The sequence below is a fragment of the Molossus molossus genome, unplaced genomic scaffold, assembly GCF_014108415.1.
Source record: "Molossus molossus isolate mMolMol1 unplaced genomic scaffold, mMolMol1.p scaffold_m16_p_10, whole genome shotgun sequence".
NCBI classification, from domain to species: domain Eukaryota; kingdom Metazoa; phylum Chordata; class Mammalia; order Chiroptera; family Molossidae; genus Molossus; species Molossus molossus.
The window spans coordinates 79,367,205-79,389,825 of record NW_023425345.1 but is presented as its reverse complement, the minus strand read 5'-3'; the positions used below and the strand labels follow the sequence as shown (position 1 = coordinate 79,389,825).

General features: G+C 36.0%; 1 protein-coding gene across 1 annotated transcript in view; it reads right to left on the bottom strand.

Annotated features, from left to right (window-relative positions):
• The window catches only part of LOC118624655 (methyltransferase-like protein 25), an 80,825-nt gene that overhangs the window by 42,381 nt on the left and 15,823 nt on the right, over window positions 1–22,621 (bottom strand). The window contains exons 4-5 of the mRNA XM_036253068.1: window positions 17,960–18,556; window positions 15,433–15,580 (exon numbers count right to left, since the gene is read on the bottom strand). Of these exons, the coding sequence (XP_036108961.1) occupies window positions 15,433–15,580; window positions 17,960–18,556 (745 nt within the window). The remainder of the gene's footprint in view (window positions 1–15,432; window positions 15,581–17,959; window positions 18,557–22,621) is intronic.

Sequence of the window (22,621 nt, the reverse complement as noted above, 5' to 3'; positions counted from 1 at the left end):
TTTAATGCTGAATAAATACAATCTGCATGAGCTTCAAGAACCACTTCATATTAGTCGCAAAAATAATGAGGTGTAAATTAGAGAAAGAAAGGGAAAAGGGTATTTAAATTCTATTTCTAACTACGTCGAGGAAGCAAGAAGACACCCTATGATATAAGTGAAATCAGTGCCAACACTCCAGAAGACATACAACTAACTGACTGGGGATCAGATACAGCTGTCTGTGTGAGGTAATTGTGCAAAAGCTGCCAAGCACATCTAGACATTTCTGTATTCATCCCATATTAATTGGCAAGAATTTTTCTGAGACATAAGCCCAGATGAATGGTGAGAAGTAAAGTGATATTGTAACAAAAGCTTATAAACAGCTGACTTTACAAGGTTAGCAGTAGAGTCTACTCATCTGTTCTAACATTACAAGACAATACCTTAGTCAAGCTGAGATAGCTCTTGATGGTCTCTGAATGAATTACTGAACAAACTAATAAACTGTTAATATTAACAGTTAAGTAAATGAAAACTTAAATATGTATTTACTATGAATTATTACTACATAATTTTACTTCTTAAAAACTAAACATATAACACTTTGGGAAAAACAAAATGTATGGCCATTATTACACTGGCATGGATTCAAAAGAATGAATTTCAAAACCTTCACATTATCATTCAAATGCACAATCATAGCAGGAAATCAGAGTATTTGTTTATGCAAACCCAATATAATTAAGAAAAAAAGATACTAAAACTGAACCTAAACGTCATGATAAATATAGGTGACATTCAGTTGAAAGAAAAGGCATGCTTCAAAAAACTACATTCAAGTCATGGAATCATATTATTAATCATAAGACACCTCTAGGATCATCTAATTTACATCTTTCTTTTCACTAATTTACAGATGGTCCACAATGATTAACTGATTTATCCAAGGCTACGGCACTGGAGACGGAAGTAAAGCTCTGGTCAAAGCATCCCCTCTTCTACGTGGTGTTCTCAGGCTCCCCTGGGCACTTAGACATCTCTATGCTGCCAAAGTCACTTACTTGCTGTAGCACCTATCACACTTGATTACAATTGTCTTTTGTTATCTATCTTCCCATTGGGTTGGAAATTCCCTTAAATCATTTTATATAGAAATTTCTGGTATCTAGCAAAGTGGGCAATTGAGTGTCTCCCAAATTTCAGCACATTCTATGTTGAATAAATGTTTGTTGACAGTCTCAATGCCCAAAGTTGTTGTTACTAAATCAGCTATATTGTTTTCATAATTTCAATCTTCATTTTAATTTCAGATTGATTTTAGATTACTAGGAGCTGCTAAGGAGTTTCCAGCCCCCAATATCCAGATTCTGGATTAAATATGAGTGATTTATAGAAAGGCTAAAAGAAAGTTCACTGAAAAAAATTAGTTTCAAATACAATCAATTGTTTACAATGCATTTGGTTTTAAAGCTTTCTGTTATTCAAAGAATTATTTTGAAATATATTACTTATAATTTATTGTTAATATTTTTATTTTCTCAAATTTTATGCTATAATCCTTAGAAAAAAGTTTCAAGTAATGAACAGGTGATACAATAGGCATCATGATATATATAAATGAAGAAAAATATTTCCTCTTCCAACTCTGAAGTTTATGAATCTGAAAAATCCCTGTGATAATCAGTTGAGAAACTGAAGTTCTTATGTAGAAAAATGGACTGGAAAAAACAAACAAACTAAGACATAAATATTCTTTTATGTTTGTTAAAACAAAGCAACTCATTCTTTCAACTAATATATATTCAGTATCTACTACATACCAGATACTGTTTTGGACACTTAGCAGATAAGGTGATTTACAGCTTAAATGAGCAAATTCACTTAACTTAACAAACATAAACTTTTTATTCTAAGATCACAGCCAGTGGTGTGGTGATCTGGCTGCAGCGGCTGGAGAGAGCTGGCAGTGTCATCTCTTCCCACAGGCGTTCGGTGACAGCAGGTTGGTAGCTTGCCACTGGCCAGGCTGGGTGTATTTACACCATGGAAATCAGGAAATGCTGGCTTTAAGGCTTTTATTCTGGGTCAGAGCTAGTCCTTAAACATTTACCATCACACCACTGGCTATAACCCATTAATGGGTCATAAAATCAATTTAGTGAATTGTGACCAATATTTCATAAAATTTAATTGAAAGAAATAGAATAAAAACATTGGTATGCATTGTGTTGTAAGAGCCAGTACCTTTCAAAGAACAAATATTAACCCCCCCCCCAAAAAAAAATGATTAAGTACTTTTTTTCAGTACCAGTTTTATCTATCTATTTATCTATCTACCTACCTACCTACCTAGTTAGCTACTAGACAGTGATGTAAAATGTATTTCTTAATGTGGATCTAAATTTTTTAAAATGTGAAACTACTACTATAAGAGAACAGATACAATTTTATTCCATAAACACGTTTTACAACCTTCTGGTAATTATGTTTTGTGGTTAAAGATAACCTGCTTGGGAGAGAAATAAAAACTTCCTAGTTTACCGGTGAGTATTTGGAATCTTTTTGTTTCTTTTCATTGAATACCAAGGGGAGGAATTACAATGCATGATCACAAAGGAACGTGAGTGTGTGTAGATTTAAAATTAAACAAGACCCCTCTTTCAGCAGGATCCTGTGCTTTCGTCATTTGCTCCAGTAGTTGCTGGAAACCTTCTCTAACCTTCTGTTCCTTATCTTGCTAAGAAGGATAAAGCCAGCCCAATACCCTGAGAATCCTCAAACTACTCATGTCAACATAATTATTTCATCTCAAATGTCTTATCAAATAACGTCGTTTCTTCTGTAGTTTTAATCACTGCTGAATCAGGTTTCTTTTTTTCTTTCATAATTTACTATTTTATTTTGTGTTATTCCTTTAATGAGTACTTGCTACTACATACCTCACATTATGGTGACTACTGGGCATTCAGTGAAAAATTTCAAAGATAAGTTTTTTGTCTTAATGTTGCTCAGAGTCTATTGTGAGAGACAAATACTAAACCAGCCTTGATTAAATAGTGTGTAGGTGCCAGAGCAAAAAAAAAAAAAAAAAACCACCAAGAAAACATTTAAAGAAATCATGCCCCTCTCCTTTTTTGAGAGTGTTTTTATGTTACTTTTCTCAACCCCCAAAATCAGGACATAAAAGAGGGAGAACACAGAAGATAGGAGGAAGAAAGGGAGAGGAGGAGCCGGTAAAAAGAAGAAAAAGGACCTTCTGCAGATGCTCTTAGTAAGCTACTTGACAGTGAGACAGTCGTTCTGAAGACCTGCCTACTTTGCCTGCCTCACCACAGAGGGTGAAAAAGTCAAGTAGTAACTTTTCCAGACTCCCTTGTCAGAAGTTATATCATGAACCACATCTAGACAATTAGACATGAAACAGTTTCTGCACAGTTGTTGTTTTTTTTCTCTCTCTCTCCTAACAAAAGAAGAGTATGATTAGGAGGAAGCCTCTAACACATTCCCGCCTCTCAGGAAGACATGATGCTGATCACTGCAGCCCTGACCACGCAGCCCCGAGAGGGACGTGCAGATGCGAACCCAGTGTGCCAATGTCACCCAGTCAGTGAACCAACCCTAGGACTGCTTGGCTTCTGACTTTTGGTTTTGTGAGGAAATTAACGGCTTTATTGCTTACACCACTGTTAGATGAATTTCCTATTATTTACTGTTGAAAGCATTAAAATTGGGGTTCTGCTTTAGATACTAGGTATGGTTAACCACTGTTTTCTTTCTTTATAAGATGTGGCTCTTCAGAAGTCAAATGCCTCCTACATTATAGGCAGAATTTACCCTGAAACCTTTGAAATCTCCTATCCCTCAAGGCCCGGGTGGCCCACACAAATAGAAAATGAATACAAAAAAACAAGGAGTTGATTATATGGTACAGGATATAAAAGCAAACAAGAAGAAATTAAACCAGGATGTAGCTATTAAAAGCATGCCAGCTTAATAAAATCTTAATCATAGTAAACCAAAGACCTGATATTTACATAAAAAGTTAAGTTTATAGACTGTAGGAGATGCCACATTTATCATATACTAAGTACACACATTTATTGAACCTTAACACAAAATAGAGGCCTTTATGGATAGTGCTGCTCCAAAGACAAAAGATGAGTACTTCCACATGTGCTAGGACAGTCAGCGACATCTTACCCTTAACCTGTTCCAGAGGGAAAAAACCATGCAGGTCACTTGACTCCACTGTGAACAAGTTATAGGGTACAAAACTGCAGAGAGGGAGCAGACGTCAGGAAACTGTCTTAACCCTTTGTTAGTGAGGATTTATTTACCAATCCCAAAAATGTCTCAGTCTCTGCCAAAGTCAATACCCCTACCCAGTTCCTAAACGCAAACTAACCAAGCCTTTCTGTATTTAAGGAGCACTATTCTTTTTTTTTTTTTTTTTTAAATCCTCACCCAAGGACATTTTTCCATTTATCTTCAGATAGAGTGGAAGGGAGGGAGAGAGAAAAACATTGATGAGAGAGACACATCAACTGGCTGCCTCCTGCAAGACCCAACCAGGGCCAGGGACAAACCGCAACTGAGGTATGTGCCTTTGACAGGAGTCGAACCTGTGACTCTTTGGTCCACGGGCCGATGCTCTAACTGCTGAGCCAAACCAGCCAGAACAGGAGCACATTCTTAAAAACAGGAGAGGGTTAGAATTAGTCTTCTGTTTCGGGTTTGACCTCTACTCTACATCCAGGAAGAACTAGCATTTGCATATCCCCAAGGTGTAGCTTCCTCTACACACCTCATTTTATTCACAGTCTGCTATGCTTTTGTCTCAGGTTTTGGTTTAGATTCTAGTCCTGTGATAAGACTGGAACCCATTCCAGACACTAACACACTGGGTTGCAGCCCTGATATTTTAAAATTTAAGAGTGTGGTTCCAAAGCCACACTGACTGGGCTAAAATGCTAACTTTTATACTTATTAACTGTGACCTTAGGCAGGTTACTTAACTTAATTTTGAGTTAGTTTTCTCATGTGAACATGGACAAAATAAAAACAGTACTACTTTATAGGGGTATTATGAGGAATAAAAGAGTTAATAAAGTATTTGGAATAGTGCTTCATTCATAGTAAGTGCTCATTAAAAAATTAACATTTATTAACTGACATGGATAGTTTTGTACCCTATCAGAAAATCTTTCTGTGTGTGCTCAAAATTTCCAACATGACCCTTTGATAATGGATGCCAACTCATATCTGGCTAGAGTTTGGCTTTTGAATACCAATGTAAGCAGCTGGCTACCCTCTTTGGGGTAGTTCCCCTAGCCTTGGTCCCATAATTTTGTTTGAGTTGCCTTTCCACTGTTCCACTGTTAGGGTCCAAGCAAATCTGTGTTGAGAATCAAAGGTCATGACAACGTCTGTTTTTTGGTCATGTTACTGTTCTGCTCAAAAGTCCTCATTTCCATGGACTTTTCATATGAGGGCTTTAGGGACTGACTCCTGCCTTTATTTTCCACCTTATATCACATTCCTCTACTTCACATGAATTAGATTACTTCCTAACTAGAGTATTTATCCATCTTTAATGAGTGACCTGCCACTCCTTAACTTAACCCACTGTGTTCCTTATACTTAGAAGGCTCCTCTTTACATTTTTGCCTACCTAAGTTCTACCCTACAAAGATCAATTTGAAAGTTACCACCTTCAAAACCTTTCTTGATTTCCTAATAGGAAATAACCTTTATTTTGAGCTGGTATGGTTCTTTTAACACTTATTATGTTCTCTCTTTTCCTTATCTCTGAGAAATCACTTACAAATTATATACAGTCATATATAATGATATAGTCATATATCACTTATAAATCATATGTATTAACATGTAACTTCTAAGTCATATATAATTTGCTATTGATTGTTACTGCTACTATTGTCAACTTGTTGTATATTTATTGTACATAAATATAGTAAGTCTCAAGGTAAAAGTTTCACACAAAGGAGAAGCATTCAGAACAAGACTTCAGATCGACCTGTATTAGATAGGACATCACAAAGGAACTCAGAACATAGGTCCATAAATCAGACAGAAGTCTATTTCCTTCTTGTCCAGAGCAAAGCAGACAGTATAGAATATGATATCCAGACCCAGAGGGGTTGGGCTGTTTTGCCAACTTTAGTTGGCTGCCAACTTTGATATCAAGGTCACTGCTATTCCTTAGCCATAAGGAAAGGTGAAAGAAATGGGGGTGGGAGGAGAGTAGCTTCCTTTTAAGCAAATTGCATACACTAAGTTGACTCACTTAGGAGATAGGTACTCTCCTATCTAAGTGATGGCAAGGTGATGTTTGCTCTAGGGGTTATATTATTAAAAGAACAAATTAGACAATGGATATAATTACATTCTGCTACATGTACATGCTGTTACATTCCTCACTCTCCTCCTTCCAGTGCCTTATTCATGTATTAATCTCTTTCTTTCTCTCTCTCTCTCTCTCACAGAGAATACTAATTGCCTGCCGATATTGTTTCTCCTTCTTTGTCACTAACAGAACTTGATTTCATTAGAAGCTGCAGTGTGCTCTTTAAAGGATACTGCTGCAGAAGGGAGAAGTTCTCCCATCTTCATATGTCTTTCCGTTTGGCCTGCAATGGCTGGAGCAGTTGCGCAGCTATTATGTAACCATAAGTGAAAGGCCAAAAGACAACAAAAGCAAAAAACCTGCAGAGACATTTGCCCTCACACTCTTAAATCATATGAACCAATGTCAGCTACTACCTTACAGATTTTTCTGGAAAATAAGAGAAAATAAGTCCTACGTGGTTTTGCTACAATAGCTCCATTTCTATGTATTTAGAAGTCTATATTTATAAAACTTTCCCAAAATATGATTGCTCATACACAAAGCAATCTAAAAATATTAAACACGTTCAAAACTTTGGCCCCCAAACTTGGTCCTTCTTTAGTGTTTCCCATCATGTAAGTTGCACCATCATCTACCCAGTGGCCAAAACAAAAACAAAAAACTGATAATCCTTGTCAATTCCTTCTCCTTTATCTCCTTTAAACAATCTTAAGCGTTTCCTGAATTCTAATTTACTGTGATCCTACTACTGCCATCCTGACTTTAGTCTTCACCTTTCTGGTCTCAACTTATGAGCATATGTCCCTGAGTTCTATGAGACTCCCCTCTGTGTGCATAAGTACAGGTTTTATCATTGCTCCCCCACTCCTTGTAGGGTTAAAAAAACCAAGCTCAAGTTTGCATGGCACACAAATACCCTCCGCAGCTTCAGTGTTTCCATCACCTTTGTGGGCTCCTGCATTCTCCTATATATTGTTTGGATGAATACCTTGAATCTTTACAGTATTTCAATGCTTTTAAGAAAGAAAACTTAACAATATTCAGTATTTTTAGTTGAATGGGGAGTAGACAGGATACATAATATGTTACACACAAACACACACTCACATGGTAGGGCAAAAGTGGGTTTATAGTTGTATGTGAAACACAGTTTATTCTTGTATTATTTATTAATTATTGCATTAGTCTCCATATTAACTGTAAACTTACTTTTGCTCCACTCTTTTTTTTCTTTTTTTTTTTTCTTTTTTATTTATCCTCACCAGAGGACATTTTTCCATTTTTTGTTCAGGTAGAGTGGGAGGGAGAGAGAGAGAGAGAGAAACATCGACGTGAAAGGAACACATCGAGTGGCTGCCACCCGCACAACCGACCAGGGCCGGGGACAAACTGCAACCGAGGTACATGCCCTTAGCGGGAACCGAACCCGGGTCTCTCCGTACCACAGGCCGACGTTCTAACCGCTGAGCCAAACCGGCCAGGGCTCCACTCTTTATATTTAGTTTTGAACTTATATTTGGTAAATTTTATTGTGTAGAAATTTCAAGGGCCTGAATTTGGATTTGAATTTGCTTCTATATGGTTCTGAATGAAGACTGCTTTATCTCATTCAAGGTCATGGCTTAGTATAGACTTTTCCGGTTCAGCTCTCTCACCATGCAGAAGCCCAGTATGAGTCTCTAGATCCCAGTGTGACAAGTGTTTGCCTCAGGACACTGTCTGCAACCTTACGGCTCACAGTTCCCTGCTCTGGTTTCAACTCTTCTTCCTCCCTCTTTCCCTTCTCTCTTTTTAACTCTTTTGTTTTGATTTTTTTTTTTTTTTTTATGCACAGAGAATCCCTTTGTTTTTCTGTGGAGTCAGCAATGCTTAAAAAATACATGTTCTAATTTAGCCAGGATCTAGCTGAACTGCAGGTGGTGGGTTCCTCAGAAAAAATCACGTCTCCCACTGTGCTGAAGATGGAAGGAAAATATATGCTTTTATGAAAAGAGAAATCATGCCTTTTCCCTCTATATCCCCCAAACTTCCAGTATTAAAAGCCATAGGAGACAGAAAAATTTAATAATACATATTACATGATGTAAAAAAAAATTCAAGTGTTTAATGAAAAGACAGCAACTGCATTGTTGCAATGATGTGGTCAATTCACCCCTATCAACTTGAATACAAATGAGTCATACTTTCTCTATTATATAAATTGGATTTAATGATGATTTAACTAGCTAAACTGTCTTGTGACTTTTTTTTTTAATCCTTACCCGAGGATAATTTTTTCCATTGCTTTTTATATAGTGGAAGAAAGAGAAAGAGAGAGAAATATTGATGTGAGAGAGACATATCTATTGATTGCCTCCTGCACGACCCTCACTGGCCCAGGTATCAAACCTGCCACCCAGGTATGTGCCCTTGACTGGGAATCAAACCTGCAACCCTTCAGTCCAAGGGCTGACACTCTAACCACTGAGCCAAACCAGTCAGGGCTGTCTTGTGACTTTTTAATACCATATACTGTATTATCTAAAAGATCTCAAAATATAAGGTAAGCTTCTTTTTAAACAGTATGTTTAAATATTCAAATAATATTCTCAACATGTTTTTCTTAAACCTCCAGACACTTTTCCAGGTAAAGTGCCTCTAAATTTAAAGCAATGAAACCAACTGTTAATCCTTAACGACAGCAACTTTATACGTATCCAGCCTCCTCCTGTAAATTCCTACCTGGCACATAGAGACACCATCCACAGTAGGATAGATATCATGTGCTCTTGACAAATTCGTTTGATACAAAAATGGCAGGACCACATTGAAAGGAGCCATTAAAAGATGATCTGCATTCCTTCCCTGGTTTAAAAGACAAAAGGAAATGGAGGGATCTTTGGGAGAACTGCCCTAATGCGCTGTAACACAATGCTGGGAATAAGCATGAAGGTAGGCTAAAGGCTTCCAAAGGTACACCATTTATATTTGTCTCTGATGATCTGTAGTATTTTGGAGGGCACTAGAAGGCTTCCTGGCATTGGGCTGGGAAGAAGTAGAGAAAGACCAAGCAAATCTCTTCCACGACAAGTGTTGCTCCTAAAGGGACACCCTCCATTTAAGGCCAGGGAAGAAGCTCTATGATGCCATCTGATGTGACTCTATAGGGTCCCAGCTCTTCCTTTACTCTCCTGCCCTCCTAAGCCTCTGAAATAATCAGATAAACTTATAAGGGAAAAAAAAAACCTTCCATCCCTCAGACTAGGCCTGCAAGACCCAGCACTAACACCAGTTTCTGACAGAATACACAGTAGGCTGAACAACCACATACAGATGACCAAGTCCAGAGGCAGAGAAGACAGTGATGTTCTTGTTTTCTGTTCAGTTTTGAGAACAAGATAAAACAAAAACTCCAGGAAACCCCCTCAGAGACATGCTCCTCATGCCTCACTGTTAAGAATTGTGTCTCATATCCATTACTACAGACATGGGGTTACCGTGACTAATTTAGATTCAGAGTCACCTATTTCTGAAGCTACAGAAGAGCTTCATCTTCCCAATAACTGATGTCCACACAAAATCACAGGTCAGCCCTGGCCGGTTTGGCTCAGCGGTTAAAGCATCAGCCTGTGGTCCAGAGAGACCCGGGTTTGGTTCCCGCTAAGGGCGCGTCCCTCGGTTGCAGTTTGTCCCTGGCCCTGGTTGGTCGTGCAGGTGGTGGCCACTCGATGTGTCCCTTTCACGTCGATGTTTCTCTCTCTCTCTCTCTGTTTCTCTCTCTCTCTCTCTCTCTCTCTCTCTCTGTCTCCCTCTCGCTGTATCTGAACAACAACAAAAAAATCACAGGTCAGTTAGTGAGGGAGAATAGATGTGCAGATCTGGATAGGTAACCAGCAGTGTTTGCTCCAGCACATTCCTACCTCTCTGGGAAAAACCACCTAAAGAAATTCTCTCTCCAACTTCTAGGGGAAGAAATAATAAAGCATTGAAAAATTAATTATGATAATAATCAATATTAAGACAAAACAATAAAACACGTCAAGCTTGGAAAAACATATATATTCTATAAAGAACTGCAATAAAACTGTTTCTGGTATTTCTTGTTCTCCTAGGAACTACTGGCCCATAATGTATAAATATTTAAAAGCAGTTTTTAAAACATATGTTATAACTTCGGTATTCATAGTGACTCAGAGAGCTTTGGGTACCTTTGAAAATTGACATTCATGAAAGACCACCTCTATGGTCTACCACAGTGTATTGGGTAAACATATTCATGTAAAACACATAATGTTTACATAGTACATATCATCATAAAAAGTTGTAGTGTACATACCAGACTTTTCTAGTATACTATGTTGGACTATTAATAACTCAACATTTACATCCCAAAGGGCAACACTGCCCCAATTCAAATTCAAAAACAGCTGTGCAAACAAAGTGAGGGTGAGGGGCAGGTGTGTAAGATGTGAAGAGAGAGACACATGACATACTTGATCATTCAGAGATATAACTCCATGGTACCTAGTGCTGGACATATGAGAGGAAATATGCTAACCCTGTACATGCAAACACCTGGCCTTGTAAGTTAGTTAAACATAATGATCAAATGGTATAGTGATGGATTTCTATTTAGGTAAGGAATACTAGTACTACAGAGTAAATAGGGGTAGGCAAAAGTAGGCTTACAGTTCTGAGTACGTAAAAGTTTATTCTTGTATTATTATTTATTCGTTATTGCATTATTTTCCACACAAACAACTGTAAACCTATTTTTGTCCACCCTTGTATGTTTTATATAGAAAAGTAGACTACATCCATATTCCATCTATCCAAATAGTCAGTGATAAAAAGCCCAGAACTCTGCCACTGCCTTCACACACACACACACACACACACACACACACACACACACACCTGCTCATCAATCCAGATAAGCTATCAAAATTCTAGTGATACACATACTTATATTGGACATCCCTTCTTGTTCTACATTCCCCGCCCCCTTGATTGTGTCTAGTTTTTAAACCTTAAGTTCACTGTGCACTGAGGACCTGGTTTCCACCCTCTATGTTTGATTTCCCCAGGTTTTCACTCGGAGCTCTATACTTCAAGAAATTTTTTTGGGGGGCAGGGAGGCAGCTGTCTAGCTCTCTCTGCACTCTGGATTTTGATATACCCTCCTGGGCCCTTATGGGTTCAGCCTTTGGTTTAGATCTGCAAAGTAGTATGTAAGTCAAGTCCACCTAAGTCTCTGCATGGAAGGAGTTGAAATAACTGTAAATAATCTTGAATATATTTCTACAAATCATCCTCTAGAATTCTGTATGTCTTCTCATGGAATCATAATAAATACCTTGTTTCCAAACATGTTTATCAAAATTATCTATAGAGCTTCTTTAAAATACTTACATTCAAAAGATTATACTTCAGAAGGTCCTCCACACAGGAGGCAATATATTTATTCTGCTGGGCAACCAGGGTTGAGAAACACTGCTTACAAAAATTGCAAGAGATGGTTCATATCTCCTCTCTTTTACCATAGCCAAGTTAAGGCAAAAAGAAAAGAAGCTAGAAGTGTGGGAAAGAAGTGGGTATGTTACCTTTCCTACTTTCCTATCTGGTTTTCGCGATGGGAAAAAAAAAAGTGGCAATCCAAAGGAAGGCAAAACTGCAGCACAAACCAAGGTTGCTTTGTTATTCCTATGACTTATTTTTCTACATTTTTTCTCCTATCTTTTGGCATTCCAACTCTTTTCTTGACCTCCAAATAATTTGAAGGTACCCATGTTTCATATTCTCCACCCAGTTCACCATACCAGCAGTCCTGTTTCCTCTGCAAATCCTTTGCTTTCCTGACAAGCAAAACTTCCAACTCTGTTCATTTCAGGCATGAATGACAAAAGCAAGTAACACTAAGATATTACTAATAACTTTTGCCATTTAAGGCTAGTATTGTTTGCCTGATAATCTCAATGTTTCTCACTGGTTAAGTTATTTTTGACAGAAAAGTCTTTCCATGAATTGACTGTGCCTACTGGCAGGAAAAATGAGAGTTTGTAGCTGCCAGTCACTGTTGTAACACACCTTTGCAACACTTCTTATCTGAACCCTGAAACCAAAGAGGTCCTATCACCTCAGTGAACAACGGCAACTTCTACTCTAGAGAAGAGAAGGCGCAACAGCCTCTACCCAGGCCAGATCAAGACCAATACTTGAAAATCTGTTAACTGAGGCCTCCATTTCAAGTGAAAAAAATTAGAGTTATTTTGTTCAACTATTTTTCCTAGAAGACTCAGAGAAACTGACTATGGAAGGCAAAGAGACGGAAATGATGCTGAACATCTGTCACTCCCTGCCTTTGTTTATTCAGTCTGTACCATCCTTCCCACTTCTTTGTCGGATTAACTTCTACTGATCTTCCAACACTCCACATAAAAATATAGTGTGAATGTATGTATGTATTTTCTTTTCTGGAAAGATAAGATACACAAGAAACTGAACACATGGGTCTGGAAACTTACTTTTTATTTTCATTTAAAAAATATTTTTATATTATTTGATTTTTCTATTCTAAATAATTTTTGAAAATAAGAAATGTTAAATTACTAACAGGGATTATCTGATTCCTGGGATTAAGGGCTAATTTCATCTATTTAAATTTCTTCTTTCCCGAATTACTGACGTTTTAGGAACCCTTCCCCATCTCCCTTTATTAGACATAAAGTGCCAAGCACAGTGCATTATTATCTTCTACTAGTATGAAATGCAGCTGCCAATGCAGCAACAGTGATTTTTTTTTTCTTTTCTATTCCTACTCACTTGTTCAAAAGAGAGTATTTGCTCCGCGGTGGGAAATACTGAAATGAAGTCTGAGACCTGATGACCCAGTGCAATGGCTGCAAGGGCCCAGCAAGACCAGAGGTGAGAGTCTAAGAAGGCACTGCTTAAAGAGGACAGAGAGGCCTCTGGAAGGGGAAGGCATCTTTGGGAGCATGATGATAAAGAAAGAAGCAGGCAGGTGAAGTTAAATATCTTACACTGCAGGACAACACCTCTTAATTGAAAGATGCCAACAGTCTACATCTACTTCCAACAGAGCCAATTATTAAAGAAAACCCATTTCATTGTACCTACAGAAGAGGAAAATTCTTTTTATTTTTAATTTTTAAAAGATATGTTTTTATTGATTTTTTAGAGAGAGAGGAGAGAGAGAAACATCGATGTGAGATACACTGATCAGCTGCCTCCTGCACGCCCATTACTGGGGATCGAGCCCACAACCCAGGCATGTGCCCTGACCTGAAATCAAACCAGGACCTCTCAGTCCATGGGACAGTGCTCAATCCACTGAGCCACACCGGCAGGAAAAAAAGAGGAAATTCTTGAACTAAGAACCACACCTTCCTGCCCTGGCCAGTTTGGCTCAGTGGTTGGAATGTCAGCCTGCGGACCAGAGAGTCCCGGGTTCAGTTCCCGCTAGGGGCATGTACAAAAAAAAAAAAAAAAAAAAAAAAAAAAAGAACCACACCTTCCTTATATAGAATCTTACGCTATTGTTGGTCCAGGAAAACTTTACACACTTAATATTTCAAAAGCTGTAAAACTGTAATTGTAGTAAAGAGTTCTTTCTTTTAGAAATGATGCACACAAAAACTGTAATATAGCCCAGCCCATGTGGCTCAGTTGGTTGAGCATCATCTCATGCACCAAGAAGTCTCTGGTTCGATTCCTGTTCAGGGTACATGCGCAGGTTCCAGGATTGAGGGGTCGATCCCCAGTAGGGGGGGTGCAGGAAGCAGCCAGTCCATCTTTCTCTCACATCAATGTTTCAATTTCTCTCTCCCTTCTTCACGCTCTAAAATCAATAAAAACTTTTTTTTTTTAAAATAAGAGTAATATGGTGTAAATATTTGGGTATATACTTTACTATAAATATATATTTTCTTTTTTTAGGTTCACTATTTTCTCCAAATTTTTAACTTGATGATTTTTGTACTCTGAATAAAATGATAAATAATGGCAACAAAAACATACATTCTCCATCTAAATTAAACTATTTGTAACGTCTTGCCAATTTTCTTTCCTTCTCTCAATCTACATATCTCTTTATATTAGTTTTTTTTCTTCTGCACATTTTATAAAAGATACTTTTAAAAACTGTGACATAAAAGAAATCAAATTTAATTAACTCTTTTTTATAAAAGCCTTTGCCAGGTCGGTGGATGACCTCAGTTTCAGGTGGTCAAATTTCAGCAGAATTATATAATCAGAATTTTTACCTCTTATACACAACTAGATAAGAAACAGAAATATCCTTTCCACCGGGATTTTAAAGATGAGAAAAGAACAAACAACATCATACATATGCACACAACTTCCTGGCTTAGAAATTCCTAGTAAGGGACACTGGATGTTGATAGAGACTTCATTAAACTAATAGAAAAGAGAACCACTGATATTAATAGACTAAATAACCATCTACTCTGAACCAGCGGTTTTGAAACCATATCTTCTTCTTTCATAACATATGAAAAGAGCTGCTGGGGATGAAGGTACATGGGGTGCCCTACATCCTGCTGTGTACATAGCTCTCCAGGCACCATCTCAGTCCAGGGAGCACCATTTGAATACCATCATTTTGATGCCATTGCACAGTTTTGCAGTTTTAAAAATCATAGTGTGTTGCCTCTTCAAAGTACAGAAGGAATTTCTTTTTGAGAAATATCAATATCAAAATTCCTCACAAAACAACAAAGGTTTGGAAAACAAAAGCAAACCTTGAAACTATATTCATAACAAAATAACTTTAGTAAATGTATATCTTGTATTTTTAAACAGACATTCTCTACATGATATACCACATAAAATTTTCAATGTCTGCAATGTTCAGCATGCACTAAGACTATTTAATGAGCAATGAAACTATAATAAAATGCATAAGGTGATAGTGCACCCGATTTCAATAGATATTAAAATTGCAAGAATATCGAATATTATTTTAAATGTTAATTCAAAATGACAATAATGTTAACAAAAAAGGTGGAGTTAGAAAGTGGACATTATGCTGAAATAAATGAAATATGATAACTTTGTACCTTTATGTGGCTCTTCAAATTCTTCCGATAAGAGGTGGTAGCAACAACCCACACTGCAAACTCCCTTGATTGCAGAATTGGAGGTAAATATTCGCAGAGTATTTGGAGCAAGGTCACCGCAAGTATGTAGACCTACCATCAAGCAATCCTTTCAAAATGAGAAGAAAAATAAATTTTGGCAATTAAAAGGAGGGCTGAAAAGACATTTCAAGTGAAGATTTTAAATGTACGTTAGGATATGTGGGGCTTTTAAACATTCTACCTAGAAAATAATGTGGTTTTTTTTTTAATTTCATAACAAATAATCATTCCTTTTATGGACACAATGACTGTGATCACTTATCACAACTGACATGCTTTTGAGTTGAATTTTCTCCTTGTTTTGGTTACTTGCCCATTGAATTTTCTCTTTTCTATTTTACAACTAATATTTGCTTGAAAACTAGCCAAAGTAAAGATTGGACTAACCAAATGTAGCATGCATTACTGTGACAAACTTGTGATTTGAGACACATTTATATCTTACTAATCAATTTTTTAAATTCACTTATTCACAAATTACCCTTCAAAACTTAAAAATAATAATAATAATAAACAAGAGGTGACAAGTTAACATTTCTATTTCAAAACCAAAAAGTTTACTTAGTTCACTCCTTATATCAAATACAGCAATTTTAAATATAATATAAACATTTTTGTTCTACATTTTATAACATCAATATATGTAAACAATCTCCTATGAACTGTTTCAAAGTCTAAGTTTAATGTATACACATACTGAGTGAATATAGGTGCATGTACTCACGGAATCTTGATCAATATACCAAGTTTGTTTTAATTCTTCAGTGCCTTAAAATCCTCATCTGTAAAATGAGGATAATAATAGTACAAGCACTTTGGAAAACATTGGCAGTTTACCATAAAGTAAAAACATACACTTACTCTCTATGACTTACAAATCCAACTCCTGGGTAATTATCCAAAATAAATAACATTTCCATACAATTTAAAAATGGGCAGAGGACCTGAACAGACACTTCTGCCGAGAAGACATAAAGATGGCCAACAGATATTAAAAAGATGCACAACTCATTAGCCATTAGGAAAACACAAATCAAAACTACAGTGAGGTAGCACCTCACACCTGTTAGGATGGCTATTATCAACAACACAAGTAATAACAAGTGCTGGAGTGGTTGTGGAGAAAAAGGAACCCTCGTTCACTGGTGGTGGAAATGTAAACTGGTACAGCCACTAAGGAATACAGCATGGAGGCACCTCTAAAAGTTAAAAATAGTTACCATATAATCCAGTAGCCCCTCTTCTGGGTAGCTACCTGAAAAACTTGAAAACATTTATTTGTAAAGATATATGCACCCCTATGTTCATTGCAGCACTATTCACGGTGGCCAAGACATGGAGACAGCCAAAGTGTCCTTTCATAGATGATTAGATAAAGAAGATGTTGTACATAAATACAATGGAATACTACTCAGCCATATGAAAAGATGAAATACTGCCATTTGTGACAACATGAATGAACCTTGAGAGTTATCAGGCTAAGCAAAATAAGTGAGACAGAAAAAGTCAAGAACCATATGATTTCACTCATGTGGGATATAAAACTAAAAGCAACAAATGAACAGAGAAGAAAAACAAACAAAAACTCGTAGACACAGACAACAGTATGGTGGTCACCAGAGGGAAGTGGGATGGGAAGGTAGCAAAGTATAAAAGGGGTTAAATATATGGTCATGAAAAGAAGATTTAACTTTGGGTGGTATACACATAATGCAATATATAGATGATGTATCATAGAACTGTACACTTGAAACCTATATAATCTTATTAACCAATGTCACCCCAATACATTTAATTTAAAAAAAGAATTTCTGAAAATTTTAATGAGTAGAATATTACAACTTCAAAGGCTATCTTATTTTTTAAGACAAGTTAGGCCAAATGATTTCTAGAAGCTCCTCTACATATTGTTCCAATATACAAGGTTACCTTTGTTTAAGATATATTTTCTTTCAGTTACATAATTTGACATATAGTTTAGAAAAAGTTAAAATTCTTTAAAAATACTCAGAAGCCACATTTGCTCAAAAAATTGTATATTTGGTTACCAAGGCTAACATTAAATATAATATTGCCCTAGATATCTCTTTACCTCAAATATAAATCAAAATGTATGAGTTTTCTTGGACTGGAAATTTAACTATCCCTAAAATGCAAAATGAGAGCTTAGCTTACTGGCTTTTGTGCTAATATTTCTGTTTGATTTAGGACACTTGAAATGAGCAGAGGGCACTCTACTTTGGCAAACTGTAATGGTCAGTTTTTGTACTCTTAGATGTTGATAGCTGTGAGAATCATAAAAGTCTACATATAATTTTATTTTCTTAGTCCTTTAGATTAATGTAACCAAATAAGTTATGTAAGTTAGCTAAGCTACCATTAAAATGTAATTGTATGTCTTGGAGCAGTTTTATGAAAAAATTAAGGAATTCAAACGTGAAATCACCTCCAGATCTTGAATAATATCATGTAGTTCTGAATCAGCAGTAATAAAAGATGTTAAAGGTGAGTATATATTTGATTCACTTGACTCTGATGCATTTTTTCTCTCTTTATTTGCTTCAGACATTTTTCTCTCAGGTATTTGGGTTGAAGAAGCAGGTTCTATGGCATTAATAGGCAAAAGGTCTATAGGGGAAAAGGCATTTTCAAAACACAACTTTTCTTCTTGATGTGAATAAACATGTAGGTTTTCCATTTGTTTTCTGATGTTAGAAATTACAGAGCTCGAAAAATCTGGCAAAAAATCTGATGTAGACATCATTTCTTGATTTGTAGGATTGTTGTTACGTACTCCCTCCATGTCTGCTTTGTTTTCAGTGTGATCTTGCATTTTCTTTTCTTTTGCCATTTTTAATGCCAGTTCACTGACATCTAATTTTGACCGAGTATGATAGACTTTCCAATGTTTCTTCAACTTCCTGTTTCTCTCCTGAGCTCCGTGAGTATTGGTATTTGAGGAATCGATTCCATAAACATTTAAGCCATACTTCAAGGACAAATAGGAGCTTAGGTAGCCTTTTCCAGAACCTAGGTCAATTACCTAAAGAAAAACAGAGTGAATTGAAGGATTTTGGTCAGATAGTAATAAAAAGCATTCTTGATGTAGTTTTACAAAGCAAGTAAACAAATGGTTGTATTTTATACAACCTGTTACAGTTTTTTAATATTTGATTCCTATTAAAAACCAACCACAGTCATAATTTTTATTTAACTTTTTTAAAGATAGATAGTATAATGAGTCAAGGAAAAGAAGTAAATGTCATAAATATTGGAACTAAAACTCTTTCTTCATAGATAACATGATTGTGTCTCAGAAAATCCTGAGGAATATACCCCCCCAAAAAAAGCTAACACAAGAAGTGAATTTACCAGTATGTCAGAAGACAGGATCATTAGAAATGAGTAATGAACCATTAGAACATATACAATACAGTAGCAAAGAACAATTAGAAAATAAAATTTAAAACAAGAATAGAATACAATATGTAGGAATAAATGTAACAAAGATTGTATAAGATCCTTATACACTGAAAACTATAAAACACTGCAGAGAAAAAATTTAAAAGATCTAAATAAAGAGATACCATATTCACAAAACATCAGACTCAATTTTAAGATGGCAACTCTCCCAAATTGACATATAGATCCATTGCAATCCTAATCAAAATTTCAGCAGATTTTTAACAAGAAATTTACAAGCAGATATTATAATTTATACAAAAAGGCAAAGTTCCTAGAATAAGCATAACGCTTTTGGATAAAGAATAAGGTAGAGGATTTACATGATTTGGGAATCAATATAAAACTACAGTAATCAAAACAGTATAGTGCCAGTATAAAAACTGACACATAAATCAGTGAAAAAATAGAGTTCAGAAACAAACCCACACTTATAGAGACAACTGATTTTTGAAAAAACTACTAAGGTAATTCAGTGTAGAAAACAGTCTTTTCCACAAACGGTCCTGGTATAATTGGATGTCTGCATGGAAAAACAAACTCTGCTTGTCACATGCCAAATGCAAAATTAATTAAAAGTGGATCACAGATCTAAATGTAATAGTAAAAACTACTAAATTCTGAAAGAAAGCATAAAAAATCATTGTGACATTGAAAGAGGCAACAATTTCCTAGGTAGGATATAAAAAGAATGAACTACAAATAAAATAAATAAAAAAAATAGACTTCATTAAAAATTAAAACTTTTGCTATTCAAAATACATAGTTAAAAAGGAAAAGAAGTACTAATACTGTATTTGCAAATCATTTACCTGACACATTCTTCATGTCCAGAATACATAAAGAACTCTTATAATTCAATGATAAGCCAAATAAGTGAAAAATGGGCAAATTAAAAGGAAAGACATCTGGCCCTGGACAGTTTGGCTCAATAGTTAGAGCACTGGCCTACGGACCAGAGAGTTCCGGGTTCAGTTCTTGCTAGGGGCACGTACCTTGGTTGCAGTTTGTCCCCTGCACTGGTTGGGGTTGTGTGGGTGGCAACCAGTCAATGTATCTTGTCTCTCTCACACCAATGTTCCTCTCTCTCTCTTCCTCCCACTCTAGCTGAAGATAAAAGCAAAAATGTCCTCGGGTGAGGTTAAAAAAAATTTTTTTAATAAATAAAAGGAGGGACACCTGTAATACTTTCAACAATAAAGATAAGTTTAAAACAATAAACAAATAAGATGGGCAAATTATTTGAACACACACTTCACAAAATGTCATATAAATGGCCAATATTAAAAGATGCCCAACATCACTAGTCATCAGGGAAATGCAAACTAAAATCATAATGAGATGTGCACAAATATAAAATGGTACAGGCACTTTGGAAAAACACTGGCAGTTTACCTTAACACTTACAATATAATCTACAAAGTTCATTCTGGGCTAGTTATCCAAAAGAAATAAAAAGATGTCCACACAAAGTCTTGTAAGTGAATAGTAATAGCAGCTAAATAATGGTGACCACTCAAATGGTCACGGACTGGGAAATGGAAAAACAAATCGTGGTAATAACCATAGCATGGCATACTGCCCAGGAAGAGAGAGGAACAAGGAGTAAATACACACAACAATGATGACGCTCAAAGCTATGATTTAAAGGAAAGAAGTCAAACACAAAACACCATTTATAGGACATTCTACAACAGTCAAAACTATAAGCAAATGAGCAGTTTCCTGAGAATGGAGGAGAAAATAACTTGCAAAAGGGCATGAGGAAACTTTTTATCATGACAGAAATATTTTTGATTATGGTGGTGGTTACATGACTGCATACAATTACCAAATTTATCAAACCGAACACCTAGAATTAGAGAATACATCAATAAAACTAAGCATGATAAGAGAAATAAAAAATTACCAAGATTATTGTATTGTCATGCCTCTTCATGAGAAATAAATGGACAATTATAGAAATACTATCTTAAGAAATTATCTAATATTATTGTCTATCTTTAATTCCTAAAATCAATTAAACCCTGTCATAAGTATGAGACATTCAAGAAAACATTCCTTTATTCGAAATAATGCATATCATAAATTAAATCCTCAAAAATTTCAAGGGTCTTGTAATTTGAGTAGTACATAGTAAGACTCTAATAAATAATGTACCCTAAATAAGTAACTAGGTTACGAAATAATTTCCTATACCCCCTTTTTATGTTAATCTCCGGGCTAGGTAGTGTGGGAAACACAGAAACGTAATATATCTTGATTTTAAGGAAATACAATCTAATTGAAGTTACTGTACCTATACTCATGAATATAAGGAGTATACAGTAGAAACTATTAATCAATTCCCTCATATCTGAATCTCAAGAGAAAGTGAACCCTTTGCTTCTATAAAACACACTCACTAATGTCAATGCCAAACTTAATGCTAGCAACCACTGGGTTGATGGAAACACCAGCATATTTGTTCCTACCAATTTAGATATTTTTGTACCAAGAGGAATTGAGTTTGTTTACAGACATGTTTATGACAATTCCACTTTAAATCAGGAAAATTCTGTCTGCAAGTAACAGAACATCAAGTTTTGAACAATAAAGAAAATTCACTTCACTTAGAAAATCTATCAGTAGAACGGTTGAACCATTCAGAGGTTCAATGGCATACAACCGTAGAATATATGCACCTCTATGTTCACTGAAGCATTGTTTACAATAGCCAAGATACGGAAGCAACCTAAGTGCCTATAGACAAGTGGATTAAAAAAAAGCTGTGGCTTGTGGCCGGTGTGGCTCACTGGTTGAGCATCGACCCATGCACCAAGAAGTTACCGGTTCGATTCCTGGTCAGGACACATGCCCAGGATGTGGGCCTAATCCCCAGTGGGGGGCATGCGGGAGGCGACCAATCGATGTTCTCTCTCATCAATGTTTCTACCTCTCTCTTCCTCTCCCTTCCTCTCTAAAATTATTTAAAAAAAACAAACCTGTGGCACATTTACACAATGGAATATTACTCGGCCATAAAAAAAGAATGAAATCTTACCATTTGTGACAGCATGAATAAACCTGAAGGGTATTATACTAAGAGATATAAGCCAGAGAAAGGCAGATACCATATTATTTCATTTATATGTGGGATCTAAGGAGCAAAATAAACTTTTGGGCCATCTTATTTGTAATTCCTCTGGTTACAAGATGGCTGTAGAAACTCAGAATAATGTCTTCACAATATCTAAAAGCCTTTTCAGTAATGAGCAACTCTTTCTAGAAAATTTGTCAGCCAATTTACATTTACAACTTACTGACCAAAGTTGACTTTTAGCCCTTTCCAAATTGACTTTTAGTAAGAGATGCAGTATTAGCAATAGAATGGAAAACTCACATTGTATCCTGGATCATCTTATAGGTTAGATGAGAGAGGAGTCTTCAATCCAATGCCTGGTGTGACCGACCTTCCTAGTCTAATTCTGCTTAGGACATTTTCTCACAGAAACATTGTTACACATAGCGCTGACATTTCTCAATAGTATGGTACTATAATTCACATAGAAGAGTTATAGTTTGTTGACTGACCTAGAGATCTAATTACCATTCTAGGTTAATTACTTTCAAATTTCAAATTTTAAATACATTTATAACCCCAATA